This window comes from Laccaria bicolor, genomic scaffold (assembly GCF_000143565.1).
Source record: "Laccaria bicolor S238N-H82 LACBIscaffold_27 genomic scaffold, whole genome shotgun sequence".
NCBI lineage: Eukaryota > Fungi > Basidiomycota > Agaricomycetes > Agaricales > Hydnangiaceae > Laccaria > Laccaria bicolor.
The window spans coordinates 273035-291936 of NW_001889898.1; the positions used below are offsets into that span (position 1 = coordinate 273035).

The 18902-nt window shown below is 49.4% G+C and overlaps 2 protein-coding genes and 1 pseudogene across 3 annotated transcripts; all 3 read right to left on the minus strand.

Annotated features, from left to right (window-relative positions):
- Positions 1-11483: 11483 nt before the first annotated feature.
- On the minus strand, positions 11484-12207 carry LACBIDRAFT_237781 (uncharacterized protein; the record flags this gene model as incomplete). The annotated part of the gene is made up of 4 exons (XM_001884758.1): positions 11484-11650; positions 11697-11821; positions 11871-12067; positions 12121-12207. 4 exons carry the CDS (start codon positions 12205-12207, stop codon positions 11484-11486), a joined length of 576 nt encoding a protein of 191 aa, XP_001884793.1.
- A 509-nt stretch (positions 12208-12716) lies between these two features.
- LACBIDRAFT_252500 lies at positions 12717-14554 on the minus strand (annotated as a pseudogene; the record flags this gene model as incomplete). Its single annotated transcript has 6 exons — positions 12717-13021; positions 13078-13183; positions 13231-13392; positions 13442-13688; positions 13741-14310; positions 14367-14554. Coding segments are annotated over 6 exons (1578 nt in total).
- A 1586-nt stretch (positions 14555-16140) lies between these two features.
- LACBIDRAFT_304295 (uncharacterized protein) lies at positions 16141-16425 on the minus strand (the record flags this gene model as incomplete). The annotated part of the gene is made up of 2 exons (XM_001884759.1): positions 16141-16353; positions 16408-16425. 2 exons carry the CDS (start codon positions 16423-16425, stop codon positions 16141-16143), a joined length of 231 nt encoding a protein of 76 aa, XP_001884794.1.
- Positions 16426-18902: the final 2477 nt, after the last annotated feature.

Consider the following 18902-nt stretch of genomic DNA (forward strand, 5'->3'; position numbering starts at 1 on the left):
CGCGCTGGCTTAGCTATCCAGCAAGGTATGGTCCGAACCCCTAGAAAAGTTGCTGATATACTCGGTTCACAGATTCAGCCAGGCACAGCCTTATCGGCTACGCCTCAGGTTCACGCGTCGGACAATCGTCTGACCGAGGACTTGACGCAAATGACGCGCTCTTACAGCGACGTCGTTGCCTCTCGACCTCCCTCACCAGTGTCTGCCACTGAGGGAGAAGCACCCTCGGGTGAGGCTGAAGCTCTTGCACGTTACGCGAGGGCGGAGGAAACTTTAGTCAATACAACTGAAGTCGTTAGTCAACACAATACCAAAAATATTGTACAAACTGACAGTGAGATTCACAAAAGCGATACCTCCTCGCTTAGTGAAGTAAGCGAAGCGGATGATAATAAAAATCCGTGGACCACGGTGGTCCTCCGGCGCTCCAGGAGCCTGGATTCACTTAAGAAGGACACTAAGACTACTAAGAAAGTCAAAGTAGTTCCTAACCGAGTTAACAAGTTAACCACAGAACAAGACACTGTAGTTAACCAGGCCGAGAAGCAACTTACAAATGCTCAGAAAGAACAGCTCTCACGTCGTTATGAGAAAGTTCAGAACCCACCAACGCCGCGTGAAAGATCTGAATCGCGCGGCGAAGGACCTTCCACCCTAAAAGGGAAAGGCGCTGACCCCCGTAATTGGGGAGGCGCGCAACTCAGTGATTCCGATCTGGATGTTGAGGCCCAACGTGCAGCTTTGGAATCCTTCACCAATAAGCGTGATAAAAATCTGGATTACAGCAGTTCAGATGAAGACCAGCCTGAAAAGATGGGGACCACTCACCAGAGAAACAGAAAACCCTCACGAGCCCCATCAGGCAAAACTCTGGACCGAGCGTCGATCGTTCCAGCCCCGAAGGTGGATGCCAAACGTAACGCCCAGCTGGTTAAAGCAACTCGGACGAATGTACCAATCAATCAGATCGCGCCCAAAAGTTATCTTGGGCGTGCGCTTGATAACATCGAGAAATCCGATAAGCCCTCACGGCGCCGCCGTCGGGGGTACTCATCCTCCAGCTCTGATACTTTTGGGTCAGACTCGTCTCCAAGCTCCAGCAGCTCTGAGACTAGCAGTGACTCAGAAGATACTCGGTCGGATAGCTCGATCAATAGCCGCCGGGCACGAAAGCGCCCTAGGCACAGGTCCAAACGACGCCACAATCACCGGCGTCGATCTCGATCTAAAAAACCTAAAACCTTGTTGAAACCGATTCCGCCTGTGGAATACGATGGTGCTGCAGATGCACGCGCCTACCATCGGTTCGTCACAGAAGGAACAGACTACGTTACCTCCGGAAAGGTTCGCAAAAATCGGCGTGCCTTTGTTCTTTCATACTACCTGAAAGGCAAGGCCTATGATTTTTATACCCAGAGCGTGTCCCTCAATCCTCATGAGTGGACCCTCAAGGAATTCTTTGTTCAATTGTTCAACTATTGTTTTCCCTCAGACTATAGGTCTGAACTTCGGGAAAAACTTAGAAAATGTTTCCAGAACAATAAAAATGTTTCGGAATATGCATTTGAGCTAAAAGAACTATTCAACATGATAGGAGTCATGGATGAACGAGAAAAAGCTGTCAAATTTTGGAATGGACTTCGTGCGTCTATCCAAAGGCAGCTTTGGCTCTTTGGTTTAAACCCTGAGGTCTCCACTTGGGATGAAATACAACAAGGGGCTGAAACCATTGAGACCTCGGAAAAATTCACCGACCCCCAGCACCGCCGAAATAACAATTCTGGTGGTGGCGGCGGTGGTCACAACGGAGGTGGCGGCGGTGGTCACCATGGAGGAGGCGGCGGTGGCTCCAATGGTCACCGAAATAGTCGCCAGAACCCTGGAAGAAAAAATGAGTCCGAACGTAAACGTTCCGGCTCCCAGTTTTCTCGCGGCACTTCGCAAACGCACTCCGCACCAAGGCAACAAAGCTTGCAACTGGGATCGAACAGGTCTCAGTCGCAGGCTCCTAAGGGAAATTATTCCCAAACCAACCACAATAAAAGGGATTGGAAGAGTTCTAAACCTACCAATGTACAAAGGGAAAGAGCTACCCCACGCCTGAGTGACAAAGAAAAATCTGAGCTATTAGCCTCGGGTTCTTGTTTTAACTGCAAGAAGCCTGGTCACTTATCACGCAATTGCCCCCAAGGCAATACTGTTAAATCAAATGGAAATAAACCTCCTGGTTTAACTAACTATAACATTGAATTTGAACCTGAAAGTTCTGATGATGTGAAGGTTCTGGATAGCCTTGAACTCGGGATGGTTGAATTTTGGGACCTCCCAAGCAATTACACATACATGTTTTCATATGAACCTGCATGGTTAGAATACGACCCAGAAGCACGGCGTCGTACACGCCTCGGGGATAGTCTGGCCCTCATGGCGGAGTACGTGCTTGACATCATGCAGCCGTATCCCGGCGATAGTGAATTCTTGCGCTCCGGTGTCAGGGAACGCTTCGAGGTTTTCACCCGTCCGAACGCCGACTTCTACCAGATTTATGATCGCTTAACCCACAAAGGTTGCTCAATCTGGTCAGGGCATCTGAAAAACCACTACTTCCGTTTAGGAGAGTGGTATGCTCGTTGGCAGGCGCGTAAATACAATTTAAACGAAAGGCCCAAGCGTCCTTGGACGATGGGCGACGCGCACGCTGAAAACGCAATGTGCGTGCTACGAAGCTGTATCCCTACACTCTACCCCACATCTGATCCTGAAATCGATGATGAATTTCGTATCACTGTGGTCAGTAAAAATGAAAATCAATACTTCATTCATGACGAGGATTTCAAGGAACCCCTTACTGTGGATAAGTCATTTTTCGAGAACCCCCACATTGATTTGGGGAAGTGGTATCGTGCCAGACGTCTCCAAAAATCGGAAGCTTTGGATGACGATTTAACCATTGACTTCTCAATTTTTGATCACGTCTGGGCGTTCTCCCTATTTGAGAACGACGTCGTTGTTAATGAAGATGAAAACTTACCTGAATTACACCCAGGAAGTGATTCTGATGACGAAATGCCGGGCCTGCAGTCTTGTTCTGACTCAGACTCAGAACACGACGGCCCCTCTGGATTGTGGCCAATTAACGAGGCTGACTCAGAAGAGGAAGATGATGATGACCTACCCGATTTGCAGTCGGTTTCGGATTCTGACGAAGAATCAGAAGACCCACCCCCTGATAATACATCAGAGGGAGAGTTAACAGACAATCCGGACGATGAAACTATGGTTCACACATCCGACACTGAGACAGAAACCGATGAACGCCCTTACCGCCCCATCGGCGACGTCTTGTCAGACACTATAACCAGGATTCTTGAAGCTTCAAGTCCCTACCCTGGTGACTCGTTATACCCACGAACGTTTCTTACTCGATTCCGTGCGTATCGAGTCGATGACGATTTTATTCGCATTGAGGATAGACTCCAACAATCTGCGGCGTCGTTGGCGTTGGAACGGGCGCGGAGACCTGACTTCGCACCTGCCCGCTGGTATGCGCATAGATGCTCGCTGCGCAGCGGATATTCCGCACGGCGCTGGGAAGAGGACATCCCTCAGTTAGTAATGGGGGATGTGTTGCAACGGGAGATTACCCGACAATTGATTCACGGCGCACCTTATGAACTCGATGAGAACTTCGCTGATGTGCGCCTATCTCGGCGATTCTATGTGTACCTTGATCCCTTCGATGATGATTTGTTTATCATACAAGACACACGCTGGGACGCGTGGATTCGCCTCCCTCGGTTCCTGGCAGAAGCCCCGGGATTCGATTTGGCGGATTGGTATGAGCAACAACTCGCTGCACTCATAGAATTCTTCGAGTGCCCTGATCCACAGCCGAAAGGTCATCCAGGCCGAAAACCAGATGACGACCCAGGTTCAGGTAGTGGAATTACAGTGGATAAACCACGTACCGTACCTGTGAGTTGTGATTGTGCAAAACAACCAACTCATAGGGAAACTCACTGTGAGGGGCCCGCACTTGAACTAAGCGGTATCCAGGTCCCCCGCGGGAGCTACCCCGCGGTACAGCGTAATGCGGCCATTGCGAAAGACGCCAGTCGTAAGGTACCACGACCTGTTGTGGTAACCGTAAAAATTGACGGACAGCCCGCACGCGCTTTGTTGGATTCGGGGTCGCTCAGCGACTTCCTATCCTCGACCTTGGCAGACCAATTAAATGTCAAAAGAGTTAAATTAGACGTACCTCTCGCATTGCAGCTTGCAGTCCAAGGGTCTCGTTCTAAAATAAATTCTGGGGCCAGAGTGAGATTTGAATACCAGAAAATAGCAGAAGAACGATACCTCGACATCATAAACATATCAAATTATGATGTCATACTAGGTACACCCTGGATGTTCCAACACCAGGTCTGTGTAGGACTTAACCCATCGCGTGTCGTCATTGGCAGCGACACCGCTTTACCCGTTGAAGGCACCTCAGTTACTGGTGTCGCTTCGCGTGCGGTCTCACTCGAAGGAGGCCAGCTGGAAGCAGCACGTGAAGCACTCAGGAAATATGCAAAACCGCTCTGTAAAACAGCGGGAGAGACTGAGCTGCCGCCTTTACGGGTTATAAATCACTCCATACCTTTAATTGATGAAGGCAAGGTGTATCCGTGGCGCCCTTCTCGTTGCCCAGAAGCCTTGCTTTCTCAGTGGATAGAAAAACGAGACGCTTACCTGCGCACAGGGCGTTGGGAAATAACCAACGCCTCTAACACGATTCCAATGCTTCTAATAGTAAAACCACGGAAGCCTGGAGAACCAGCTCTGCTCAGAACTGTTTTTGATTTACGAGCACGGAATGAGAACACTTACAAAATGACCTCGCCGCTACCTGACCCAGAGGGTATCCTACGAAGGGCAGCGCGACGACGTTTTCGTTCCATGATGGATGGGAAAGACGCTTATGAACAAATTCGCATCGACCCAGCACATGTCCAACGGACCGCCGTTACAACACCTGATGGCAATATGATATGTCATGTCATTCAGCAGGGTGATTGTAATGCTCCAGCAACGTACCAAGCATTAATGAACCATATTTTTTCGCCGTACCTCGGCCGATTCATGGATGTTTATCTGGATGATGTTATTATCTATTCGGATACACTGGAGGAGCACGTCAAGCATGTTAAATTGGTTATTGATGTGCTCACCCGCGAAAAACTTTATCTAAGTGAGAAAAAGCTTCACTTCCTTTGCTCGGAATTGCAGATTCTGGGACGAATCGTCTCCGACGAGGGCATTCGGATGGACCCTTACAAGGTTGATTGTGTTCTGAATTGGAAAACCCCGACCAATCGCGATTTGCTGCGAGGTTTCTTGGGATCTGTGGGTTACCTGGGGGATGACATCCCTAACGTTAGGATTCCCATGGGGGTTCTACATGGACTTACCGGTGACACAGTCCCTTTCAGATGGGGCTTCACTGAGCAACGCGCTTTCGAAGACGTTAAAACATTAGTCCAAGCGTCCCGAGATCACCATCGCGTACCATTGGATTATGCAGATGACGCCCCACAGGTCTGGATGGTTACAGACGGCTGTGCGACTGGAGTCGCCGGTGTTGTCAGTCAGGGCGAGAATTGGAAGACGGCTAAAATTGCTGCATTCTATTCCGCTAAGCTGAATTCAGCGCAACAAAACTACCCCGTGCACGAGATTGAGATGCTCGCGGGGGTAGAGACGATGTTGCGACACCGTGATATCTTACAAGGTGTTAGATTTAAGTGGATAACGGACCACAAAGGTCTGGAACACTTACTTCGGCAACGGAATCTCTCTGGGCGACAGGCACGCTGGGTGGAAAAAATCAGCGAGTTTGATTTTGAAGTCGTTTACGTCCCAGGATCAGAGAACGTCGTTGCCGATGCCTTATCGCGTCTGTATTCTGCAGATAGCCCGGGCACTGTTCGCACAAAGAGCGAATACACTTACTTTGACGTTGTCAACGAAGACACTGGTGGCGTCGAGGAAACATCTGTGCCTGTCCTCGCTGGCGTCGAAGCTCGTGTTGCAGTCCAGAAGCGCCCGCGTAAAGTTCTTCCTGGTGCCGAGACTGGACGTCCGGAGACAGCGAAGGAATTCGCTGCTCGAGTTAAGAGCCATTTCGTTCTGAAGCCTCCTGCAGAACGAAAGGAGGGCGAGAGTGGGAACACGACAACAACAAGTTCCAAACTTACCATCAGAATTCCCCCACGAGCTAAAGATAGCTCAACTCTACCTCGATCTGTCAGCGGTAACCAGACCTCGATCGAGATTGATGCTACGGCTAAATCGAGTAAGATTGATGCCACAGCTAAATCGAGTCCGTCACTGCTCAATGTAATCTCAGAGAGCCAGGACGGCATTGATCTCCTCAAGGAATTGAGAGGAAAATATATTGAGGACCCACTATTCAAAGTCATAATTGACAACCCGCGGGAACATCGAAATTTTCTCATTGAAAATGAGCTGGTGTACCTCAAAGAACGGGAGCGGAAGCTTCTCTGTGTACCTAACATCTCAATTCGAGGCAGGAACGCCCGCGAAATTGTACTATCTGAGGCTCACTCCTTGCTTGCCCACTTAGGAGCAAGTAAAACTCTTAATTATCTAAGAGATTCTTTGTGGTGGAAAACTATGGTTTCTGACACCAAGGCATTTTGTGAAAGCTGCATGACGTGCAGACGAAGCAAGCCCAGCAATCAAAAGCCTTATGGGTTATTAAACCCCTTGCCAGTGCCAAGTCATCCTTGGGAAGCAATTGGAATCGATTTTGTGGGTCCCCTACCCGAATCAAAAAATCGCGACGGAGTCTTTGACTCCATAACGGTCATAATATGTCTATTGACGGCCATGGTACATTTAGTTCCTAGTCGGACTACCTACAACGCCCGACAGATCGCGGAATTAATGTTTGAAGAGGTCTACAAATTACACGGCCTCCCCAAACATATCATAAGTGATCGGGATGTCCTATTCACTAGCATTTTCTGGGGACACCTTCATAAGCTAATGGGGACAAAATTAAAACTGTCCAGTGCCTACCACCCCGAGACGGACGGTTCAACGGAACGCGCAAACCGAACCGTCACTCAGATGCTGCGCCAGTGTATCGGCGAGAAGCAAACTGATTGGGTGGCGAAACTTCCTGCTATCGAGTTCGCTATTAACTCTGCGCGCTCAGAAAGTACGGGCTACGCACCATTTTTCCTGAACACAGGACGAATGCCTAAATCCATGATTTGGGACACGGCGCGCACAGACGAGTACCCCTCCGTCCGCACGTTTGCCCTTCAAAGGAAGCTGGCATTGATATCAGCCCATGATAGCATCCTAGCAGCACGCGTTAAGCAAACCCGCAACGCTAACCGAAAACGCCAGCTCGCACCTTTTAAAGAGAACAACTTGGTGTACTTGTCCACGAAAAACATCACCTTTCCCAAGGGACTGGCGCGGAAACTTATTCCGAAATTTATCGGACCGTACAAGATCCTAAAAGATTTTAATAATCAGTCGTTCCTTATCGACTTGCCTTCACATCTGAAGCAGCGAGGTGTGCACAATGTCTTTCACGCTGCCCTGCTCCGGATCCATGTCCCAAACGACGATCGTCTGTTTCCAGGACGGATGGACACTCAACTCGCGCTTAGCGAAGAGGAATCGGAAGGTGAGTGGGCCGTCGAGAAAATTTTGGCGCACTCGGGATCTATGGAAAATGCGGTGTTCCAGGTACAGTGGAAAGCAGGTGATGTCACTTGGCTCCCATATTATCAGATCACGCACCTAAACGCGCTCCCCGTTTACCTCGACCTCCTTGGGGTTGAGGATATTTCAAAATTGCCAAAGGGACAAGGCACGCCGCCTGTTGACGATCCACAAATTTTCGTCGGCTTTATCGCATTGCAAGAAGCTTTTAAACCTCACCTTGAACGACCTTCAAACTCATTCACCACTCGTCCCTTTCCATCTACGACCTCCCGCGCGTTACTAAAAGCCTCTCCTCCTCGCCGACAGTTGACCCAACCAGCCATCATGACCGACATCCCTACTCCTGCACCCATCGTGACTGATGACATCACTCCTGATGCACCCATTGCCCCCGCCGCGGCCATGGCAGCCCCCAAAAGCACCAAGGAGTCCAAATACTCCACCATCACTCATCGTTGCCTGGATCGACCCTGCCTCACCATCATCACCGTCACCGATCCCGTCCAAAAGACGTCCACCTCTTATCACGTTGGCCAGATTGCGCTGTACTGCCTCACCGACGCGCGCTTGCGTAAACAAAAGCCTCCTCGCCATGGCCTTCCAGCTGGCTATGAGCATTTCGCTACCAACTTCAACATCTGGGCAGAAGAGGATCAGAAAAAGCGGTTTGCGGGCTACGATGACGCACTAGGCACGTACGATCTCGCCGGCGAACCCATCGACCTCTCCGACTTCAATATTGCCCCCGAGATCATTGGGTGGGCATCCAAAACTGCGCCCTTGAAGCGCAAAGATGCGCCGGCTCCCGAGCCCTCCAAAGGCGCCGCGTTGACTCCGAAACGCATGAAAATTGTTGATGGTTTATTGTGGAAGGTTGCTGAGAGTGCGGCTGAAGAAGAAGAAAAAGCTATCAAGTTAAAGTTCAAGAAGTACAAGAAATATACCAGTACCCCCCATCACCCTTCTTCATCCTCTAACTCCAAGAAGCGCGACGGTGATTCTTCCTCTGGCGCGAGCGCCATCGCCGTTTGAAGGAATCCCTGTAGGATCCCTGGAGGGCGTATGTAACGGATGTGACGCATCTGTTACTCTTTCTCCTTATCTAATCTAATTAGTCGGACTCTTTACCATTCCCCCTTGTTTTCTTTCAAGACGATTACGCGTCCTTCAAACGCTGACGCGTACTCTCTCGCTTACGCGTCCCCCTCGGTGACGCGTACATATTCCTTAGTTCACCTATTCCACGCTCCTTAGCCAATCAGAGTCTCTCTATTCCCTTAACATGGCCTTGGCCATCCCCATTCCTTTGCGACCCTTTTTACGTAACCCTTAGTATAAAAAGACCCAATGTATCTAGCTAGACTCTCAGTGAATTTAGTCGCTAAAACGGTCTATCTTCGCTACCCTCAGTGTATCAAAACCCTCCTCTGTTACTCTCCAGTCACAGCGGTCACGCTTTTGCTACAATGGGAAAGTGTGATATTTTGTAAGCATGTGTGACGTACGTAGTTTCCCTTTTAGGAATTAGGGGCGAACCATGTTTTTCGCCTTCCTCAGCCTTCCCTAGCCCACTCCTTCATATTAGAGGTTAAATTTTGAAACCCCATAGCGTTGGGGGATGAGGGATTGAGCAGAAGGACGACGCGACGCGTAGGCAGTGCAAGGCAGACAATTCCTCAAAGGGAAACTACATACGTCACACATGCTTACGAAAAATCACACTTTCCCATCCTACTCTGAAAGCGCTGTAAGGAGCGAAAGGTAATTCTGAAAGTGGCTTGCGCCAGCCTCGCGCAGTCAGATTGATGTTGGCGGCATTCATCATTGGCTGGAAACTTGTACGCGGTTTCTGTGAAGGAAGGACGCCTTCCGGGGTGAAACAAAAGTGCAGATCTTTCAACGCTGTGATACAGGTGTGGAATCTTGACCAAAATCTCGCACGAAAGTTTCTGTCTGATGTTTTTTTGGCTATGTTAACCAAATGTTAACGAGAATGACGTGTTTACATAATAGGGACGTTCAGAGTCCTTGCTTTCGACGTGCTTTCGACTTGGGATCAATCTAACCAGAAACCCCCTTTTCGCGTGGAACCCTGGGTTTCTTCTGCATTTGGTAGAAATCCCCCTTCCATCAGTCGATGGGTTATTTTGAGGAACCCCATGTCGGAGTTAAATTCCTAGATGCCGACGCGTGTCGCGCTCAAATTTAAATTGATCTTGGCTCCCCGGGTCATGATGAGAAGAGAGCGCGACGAGTTGAACTCCATCATGCACATCCCTTGTCGCACACGTATCGTCACGCAATGCGACGCGCCCACTCGACAAGTGGTTACCACGGTAAATAATATTGGTTCATGGTCTACACGATGCTACAAGATGCAAACAAGATGAGGGTTTGGACGGGTAGCTATACTTACATAGATGTAGGAGAGCGGGAGTGGTTTAGGGATGCCACTGCTCCCTTCCATAGTCCCTTGCTACTTGAAAGGTTGATGACCCCCGCCGCCAACTTGAACTTATGCATGTGCATGTGGTGGACTTCAAATATTCTGAGCTCCGCTTCTTGTGGAAACAAGGTTTCTACGCAAGCACTTTGGAAACCCTGGGTTGTTCAGGGGAAACCAGGGTTTCTGGATAGTTTAATCCTTCGACTTGATTTCGATTTGCTTTCAAACTTGATTTCGGACACGGCAACTCCCGAAAGCGCCATTCAACTCTGATCGTGAACTCGAAAGCAAGGCGAAAGCAGGCGAAAGCAAGCCAAAGTGAAATGCCAAGCTCGTCGGAGTCTGAATTTAATTATGACGTGTACAGAGGTGTACCACAACATCCATTCCGATATGCCTACGTGTACAGAGAGACAACAAGCAGAAAACATAAAATAAATGGCTATACTATGTGCTGGATGAAGAAAGGTGAGCCATGAGAATATCTCATTCAGACGGCATTGCGATGGTGCAATGTGCAGCAACGTCAACAACATACGTGTCAAGCTGATTTCGAACTCAGACATGCTTGGCATTTCCAATTTGGGTCGCTTGCGACGGTACGGCTCGGTATGGACGGCGCCCTTCGGGGGTTACCGCTCCGAAATCAACTTTGAAAGCAAACTGAAATCAAGTCGAAAGCACGTCGAAAGCGAGGACTCTGAATGTCCCTAATCTTGCTCCTCCACCTTACCCTCCACCTCGACAGAATCAGATCTTGTGTACGAGTCGAGAATTGTTTTCCATTTTCTCTTTCGAACTTTTTTTTTTTAGTGGAACCTCAATCCAGATTTCGACCTCCGCTCGAGCTCCCTGGCATGTACATGCAAACTTGATCATCGTGGAGTGTTGCCCTAACGCGTCTCTTCCTGGCCGCGACGTGATCACAAAGAAGTATGTATACTGAATTCATACACGACACTCACCAAAACATTGACCACTTCTTACAGTGAACTTCATGATTTTAAACATGCTATACAACACATAAACGTACACTAAATTCTGGACACTTTTTCTAGCACCTACTGCCGAGCTTGACACCAATTCACAATACCCTGCGCAGTAGGCCTTTCCGCTGCCTTCGGGTTCAAGCACGCGTCAAACAAATTCTCAATGTCAAGCGAGCGCGCACTGTGGTTGCTAGCCATATACAGCACCTCAACAATCTTCCCGAACGCATATATATCCGACTTTGTAGTGAACGGCAAAGGCTGCCCACGCGTCGCCGCAGCGCGCAGTTCCTGCATCAAAGCACATTAATACCTCCACAGAAACAGGTCCTCATACGCACAGGCGCCATGTATCCCGGGGTCCCGCAATACGTCCCGCCTATACTGTACAACGTGCGCGCCACCCCAAAGTCCGCAAGCTTGATCGTGGGCATGTACCCCGGCGGTCCCCTCTTCAAGAGCACTAGCATCCAATGAGCATATGAACGCAAAACAGGCCTTGCACTCACCATTCGCAGGCTTGAGGTCGCGATGCAGCGTGGCCCCCATCCCGCTGCCGGGATTGTGCAGGTACGCAAGGGCGAGCGCGATCTGGTGTGCGAATGACAGGATCCGATGGTTCGTGATCCGCTGTCTGCAAAACCCAAATCAGCTCTGGCCCATAACAGAAGAAACCAGCCAACCGTGAGTCTATCATATTCTGCAGATCCCCACCATCGCAGAACTCCATAAAGATATACAGGTTCCCGGACGGCATGCCTAGAATCCAGTCCTCGATCCTCACGATATTCTGGTGGTTCAAGTTCTCGAGCACCTGGATTTCGCTCCGCGCGTAATCGGGGTCTTGGTTGTGGAGATCGATAGTCTTACATGCAAAGACCTGGAAATGCCCGACGGATCAGGGAGATTCCCATAAAAGATGCAACACCATACCTTTCCATCGCGCCAACGCCGCACCTTGTTTACCACTCCAAAGGAGCCACTCCCCAAATACTGTAGGTCATCGTAGCCCTCAAGCATGACAGTAGTTCAGATGGCGGATTTAACCATGCCAAGCACCAGTCTGCTTATATGCCTTGGCACTCAAGGAAAGAAATTCCCACCGATCTGGAAATTGCCCGTGCTTGCTCACAGCAGATACCTTATCAAGCGCCCGACTAACCAAACCCGGGACGAGCATCACTGGTTTTCACTGGGAGATCTGAAGGCTATGTGCCATGAGGCTGTAAGGTGATAAGTATCGTTGATATGACTACTGCGGTACGAATAGTAGCCTCACCGATATCGCTGCCACCGATATTGCTGGGAAACAAGGCCGGTCACGTCGCTGTTCAATCCATGATGGTGGTACTCAAGAGAAGGGCGACAATGTGGTATGATTCTAGTAGGACTGATCATGTGATTATGTATATCGTAATGAAGTTCTTATGAAGCGTTCTTACAATTTAAAAAGTGAGGAGACATATGGTTTGAAGCGTAATGTAATGTGTGGGCGGAGAGATGGTATCGAGAGGGGCAGTTTGAGGTGTTTATTCAACATCCCTCCAAGGGCGATCAACATTGGCGTCTGGGTCTTCATCCCCTACTCCATCCAGTGTGTCCGGTATGGCTTCTGCAATACGACGTGTCAAGTCGTTCATGTCCAACTGTGCAGCTGCACGAATCGCACGATCGTGCCCTCCAGCCTCGTCGGTCGGGTCCCATGTAATATTTGGGCCGGTCCATCCACCATTGAGGTAGACGTAGTTGAGGAAGGAACGCCAAAGTGGGTCCAGTGATAATACATGCGGATCGCCAACGACGATAAGAAGCGCCTGCGCACGTGTAACTGCAACTACAGGTGGTGGAGTCGGTCTTCACGGCAACGCGGGATACGAGACTGGTACATACCATTGAACCGACGTGGGTTGGCTACGAAGCCAAGGGTGTGTCGGAGATCGTATTCAACAAACTCCCGACTACTGCGTACAGTTGAGATGATGATGACGCGTCTTTCCTGTTTAGATTTAACTATAGTCGGTGACGTGAGCAACGTGTTCTTACCTGTCCTTGAAACTCCTCCACTGATCCAATTTTCACCCCATCAGCAACACCACGAAGAGAAGACCTGAGCTTGAGGCATTGTGCGTGATAAGGGGTTATAATGCCAATATCTTTGTCCGCTGTCAGAGCAAGTTGGCTTAGTTGCTGGTCTGAATAACAGATCTGAGGACGTACTGGTACGGAAGTGACGGTCGAAGCGCAGTCTCTGAACATAATCTTTGACCTGGAGTACTTCTTCAATGTTGAAGAAAGACGGGGAGGATGCCTCCCGGTCATCCTTTCCAGACACGGAATGAAAAACGACAGGAAACTTCGGGTTTGGCAGGATCGACGAGGTGAGGCAAACATCGGTAGTGAGGGGCTCCGCACATGGTTGAAGGTCTCCACCATAGAACTGATCATTGGGGAACTTTAAGATCGCGTCATGGGATCTATAATTCTTCACAAGTTTCACCCCACTTCATAAGGAGTGTCAACTACAAGTAGCACGAAACTGACATGAATGCTTACGTTACTTCATTGACTTCTTGAGCTCCATATGCTTTACGCCTCATAAGGCGCTCCAGGTAGCTGGTCTCTAGTCCCAATGCTCGTGCTATGCCTGAGCGAATGACGGGTCCAAGCTGTTTTGGATCTCCAGACAAAATGACGTTGGTAGCGCTGTCCGCCAACACTTTGATGGAAACGAACGCCTCAGGCTCCGTTGCTTGTCCAGCTTCGTCAATGAAGATGCGACAGAAATGGCCTCTCGGGATCCCAATCCCAGAAAGAATCGCAGCTGAAACACAAGTCGTGACAATCACTTTAAAGCTCTTCATCTGTGCCATAGGAGCCACGGAAAAGTAGCCATTCGGTAACGCGAACGTGAATGGTTTGACGACATCGGGAACCTGGTGTTTGAACCGACACGGAGCAACAACACGGAACAGCTCGTTTGGGTTCATACGGGCGGCTAGTCTTTCGGTGATAAGATCGGCAGCTGAGTTGCTGGGAGCACAGGCAAGAATCCTAGCTTTGGGAAGATTGTGTACGAGCTGTAGAATACTCTAGACGATAGTGATCGTCTTTCCCGTGCCGGGTCTGGGTAGCAAGATCGCTTTAGCGTTAAGTCTAGTACTAAAGGAAAAGCGACGTACGGCCCAAAAACTACAAAGGGGGGTGATCCAGCACGTTGATTGACGATACGGTTAACGGCTCGGAGCTGTGCTGGATTGTCATTGATGATTACATTGAACAAGTTGATCCGCATCTCTTTGGACCTAGGCTTCAGGATATGTTTCGAGGCCGGGAACAGGATGCGATCTTCAGTAAAAAAGGTATCCATAGCTTGATGCTGGCGTTGGATGGGAATGCGGTTCAACTTGAACTTGATATGGTATCGCAGGGTGGGGCTCCAGCTAAAAGAGGTGTGGAAACGAAGTCCAACCTCGGCTTGTCGCACAACATGAACATAGCCCTCGTACCAACGTCCCTCAGGTGCGTCGACCTCCTGGACCAGGATTCGATCACCTAATGCACAGGTTAATCTATATCCACGGAACACAAAATTGAAGGACGTACCAACCAGCACATTTGGCCGCTTTTCAGCCAGTCCGGGTGCGGGGAAACTAGTGAATGTCCGAGAATTAATGCGTCCAAATTAAGAGATGGGTATCACATACTAGTAATATGAGTTATGCCTCGAAAGTGTGGAGTTGAAGATATCATAGCGGGCTAAGTCATATCTACGAGACTTCTTAGTTGAATGAAACGACATGATTAAAAAAACGCACTCCATTTGGAACTCCTCGATCCATAAAAGTTGCTTGAAAAGATGACTGTAATTGTCCCCATTTACTTTGTCAGGCAGGAACACCCTCTGGATATGAAGGATCCGTTGTTGAACTCCCTCTGGTCCCAGCAAAACTAATAGAAGGCCACTGGGAATCTTAGCATCGGGAAGCCGGCCAATGTACCTGATAGCTGTCGTAGCCGCCGGGGCAACGCCCTCGACGACGTTGGTTACTGGTGAGCGATCGGCACGGATGTTGGGAATGTAAGGCTCCTTGGGTTTCAACGCTTCATGATCAACCTCGTTGCCCACGATAGCACTGACCGCCCTAGAGATCGTGAAATGTTTCTTCAGCTGCACGTCCTCGAAGATCAGCTCTAAGCGGTCTTCATATCGACCAATGTGTTTTTGCTTAAATGTGACCCCCACAGTGATGGGGCGGCCAGAGACAACGTCACACGGAATCCTAATCCCATCAACAGATACAGAGAACCCACAGAATCTGCAAAGAGAGGAAAAAACAAAGCATCAGAGTGATAAAAGTACACGAGACAAAATCATAGACGAGCAGACCTAGAGAGCACGTCACGTCGGTTATAGCTTGAAACCAGGTTGACCTCCGCCAAGATAGTCCTTAAAAATGGCAAAGAGGTCGTCACAGTCATGGTGGACTGAATACCATTTCCTGCCGTCGTTGGATCGACGATACCAAAGTTCAATCCACTTTCAACGGAGATACCGTTCTTATCCTTCTCCGCCTCATCCAACGCTACCTGCCTTTCGACATGACCAGGCCGCTCCAGGTGGCGACTCCAAGCCGATTTCCTTACACTGACTTGACAAAGGCCACAGAATTCTTGTTCCTCTGTCGAAGCTCTATCTCGAGGTTCAACTTCCGCGTCAACCCGTTGTGCGGCAGCGAGATCGCGGTGCATCGGACTTGCTACGTGGTCGGACCACTGTTGAAGCCCCCCAACAATGTTCCTTCGGCAGATGTTACAGTGTGAAGTCTTAGATTTCCTAGGAATGATGTCGCGATGCTGTTTGCTTTTGAGGTGCTTTTCCACGCAGTTTTATGAGGGGCGATGTACTCGCATAAGTCACAGATGAGGATCTTGTGTTCGAAAGGACATGTTCTGTCATTGCATTGACCATACTTGAGAACATTTGTGCAGCTCTTCACCATTTCTTCTGATGCTTAAGGTGGTGGCGGAAGGTGGGGGGTAGGTGTCGGACCTAGACTCAGAGCGATCCTCAGCGTTGGGAAACGAGGGAAATGACATCTGATCGTATTGCCTAGAGGCAGAGCGGCTAAATAAATGTGAGTATATAGGGAACGTGGGAAATGACAACTGAGGAAAGAAGTGAGAGAGCGAAGTATAAGTAAGTATGTCAGGTAAACTCACATCGATAAACCACTTCATGGCAGTCTTCGCGAATATAGCGCTAAGCGTTCAGCCACTTTGTTTATGTCGGTGCCTATGCAAACAGGCTTTGAGCTTGCTTATTCCAGTAAAATGTGTGATTCCACTGGGTTTGAGAGGGCAGACATAACACTCTCGAGTCAGTGTGCGCAACGAGAAGCTTCACGATGGGGTCTACTAGTACGGGTGCAATCGATATGACATGTCACGTGAAACCATGCAAAAGATCGTGATCAGAATGTTCGACTTGAAGAGGCCACTACGAAGTTCTTGCAAGTAAAATTACGAGGATCTCTGGTTTTGTCAATTGGCAAGAAACTACCATAAGTGTCTGAAGGATTCTTAATATCTGAAATGTGCAGACACATATAGTTTGAGGTGTAATGTAATGTGTGAGTTGAGAAATGAGTATATATGTATCGAGAAGGGCAATTTGAGGTGTTTATTCAACATCCCTCCAAGGGCGGTCGACATTGGCGTCTGGGTCTTCCTCTACTTCGTCCAGTGTGTCCAGTGTGGCTTCTTCCATACGACGTGTCAAGTCGTTCATGTCCAACTGTGCAGCTGCACGAATTGCACGATCGTATCCTCCAGCCTCGTTGACAGGGATGGTCGGGTCCCATGCGATATCTGGGCCAGTCCATCCGTCATTGAGGTAGACGTAGTTGAGGAAGGAACGCCAAAGTGGGTCCAGTGATAATACATGGGGATCGCCAACGACGATAAGAAGGGCTTGAGCACGCGTAACTGCAACTACAGGTGGTGGAGTCAGTTTTCATGGCAGGGAGGGATACGAGACTGATTACATACCATTGAACCGACGAGGGCTCGCTACGAAGCCGAGTGTGTGTCGGAGATCATATTCAACAAACTCCCGACTACTGCGAACAGTCGAGATGATGATAACGCGTTTTTCCTGTTGAGAGTTAACTACAGTCGGTGACGTGAGCAACGTGATCCTACCTGCCCCTGGAACTCCTCCACTGACCCAATTTTCACACCATCGGCAACACTACGAAGAGAAGACCTAAGCTTAAGACATTGTGCGTGATAAGGGGTTATAATGCCAATATCTTTGTCCGCTGTGAGAGTAAGTCGGCTTAGTTGCCGGTCTGGATAACAGATCTGAGGACGTACTGGTACGGAAGCGACGGTCGAAGCGCAGTCTCTGAACATAATCTTTGACCTGGAGTACTTCTTCAATGTTGAAGAAAGACGGGGAGGATGCCTCCCGGTCATCCTTCCCGGACACGGAATGAAAAACGACAGGAAACTTCGGGTTTGGCAGGATCGATGAGGCGAGGTAAACATCGGTAGTGATGGGCTTCGCACATGGTTGAAGGTCTCCATCGTAGAACCGATCATTGGGGAACTTTAAGATCGCGCCATGGGATCTGAAATTCTTCACAAGTTTCACACCACTTCATAAGGAGTGTCAACTACGGGTAGCACGAAACTGACATGAATGCTTACGTGACTCCATTGGCTTCTTTATACGCTTCACGCCTCATAAGGCGCTCCAAGTAGCTGGTCTCTAGTCCCAATGCTCGAGCTATGCCTGAGCGAATGACGGGTCCAAGCTGTTTTGGATCTCCAGACAAGATGACGTTAGTAGCACTGTCCGCCAACATCTTGATGGAAACGAACGCCTCAGGCTCCGTTGCTTGTCCAGCCTCATCAATGAAGATGCGACAGAAGTGGCCTCTCGGCATGCCAATCCCTGTAAGGATCGCAGCTGAAACACAAGTCGTTACAATCACTTTATAGCTCTTCAGCTTTACCATAGCAGGCACGGAAAAGTGGCCGTTCGGTAACGCGCACGTGAATGGTTTGACAGCATCGGGTATCTGGTCTTTAACCCGAGAGGGAGCAACGACACGGAACAGCTCGTCTGAGTTCAAATCCGCGGCTAGTCTTTCTGTGATAAGATCGGCAGCTGAGTTGCTGGGAGCACATGCAAGAATCCTAGCTTTGGGAAGATTGTGCACGAGTTGTAGGATACTCTCAACGATAGTAATCGTCTTTCCCGTACCAGGTCTACGTAGCAAGATCGCTTCAGCCGCGAAGTCTAGTGCCAAAAGAAAAGCAAAACATACGGTCCAAAAACTACAAAGGGAGGTGATCCAGCACGTTGATTGACGATACAGTTGACTGCTCGGAGCTGCGCTGGGTTGTCTTTGACGAGTAGATTGAACAAGTTGATCCGCATCTCTTTGGCCCTAGGGTTCAAGATGTGTTTCGAAACCGGAAACAGGACGCGGTCTTCAGTGAAAACGGTATCCATAGCTTGATGCTGGCGTTTGGCGGGGATGCGGTTCAACTTGAACCTAATATGGTATCGCTGGGTGGGGCTCCAGCCAAAAGAGGTATTAAAACGAAGTCCAACCTCGGCCTGTCGCACAACATGAACATGGCCCTCATACCAACGTCCTTGAGGTGCGCCGACCTCCTGGACCAGCATTCGATCACCTATTGCA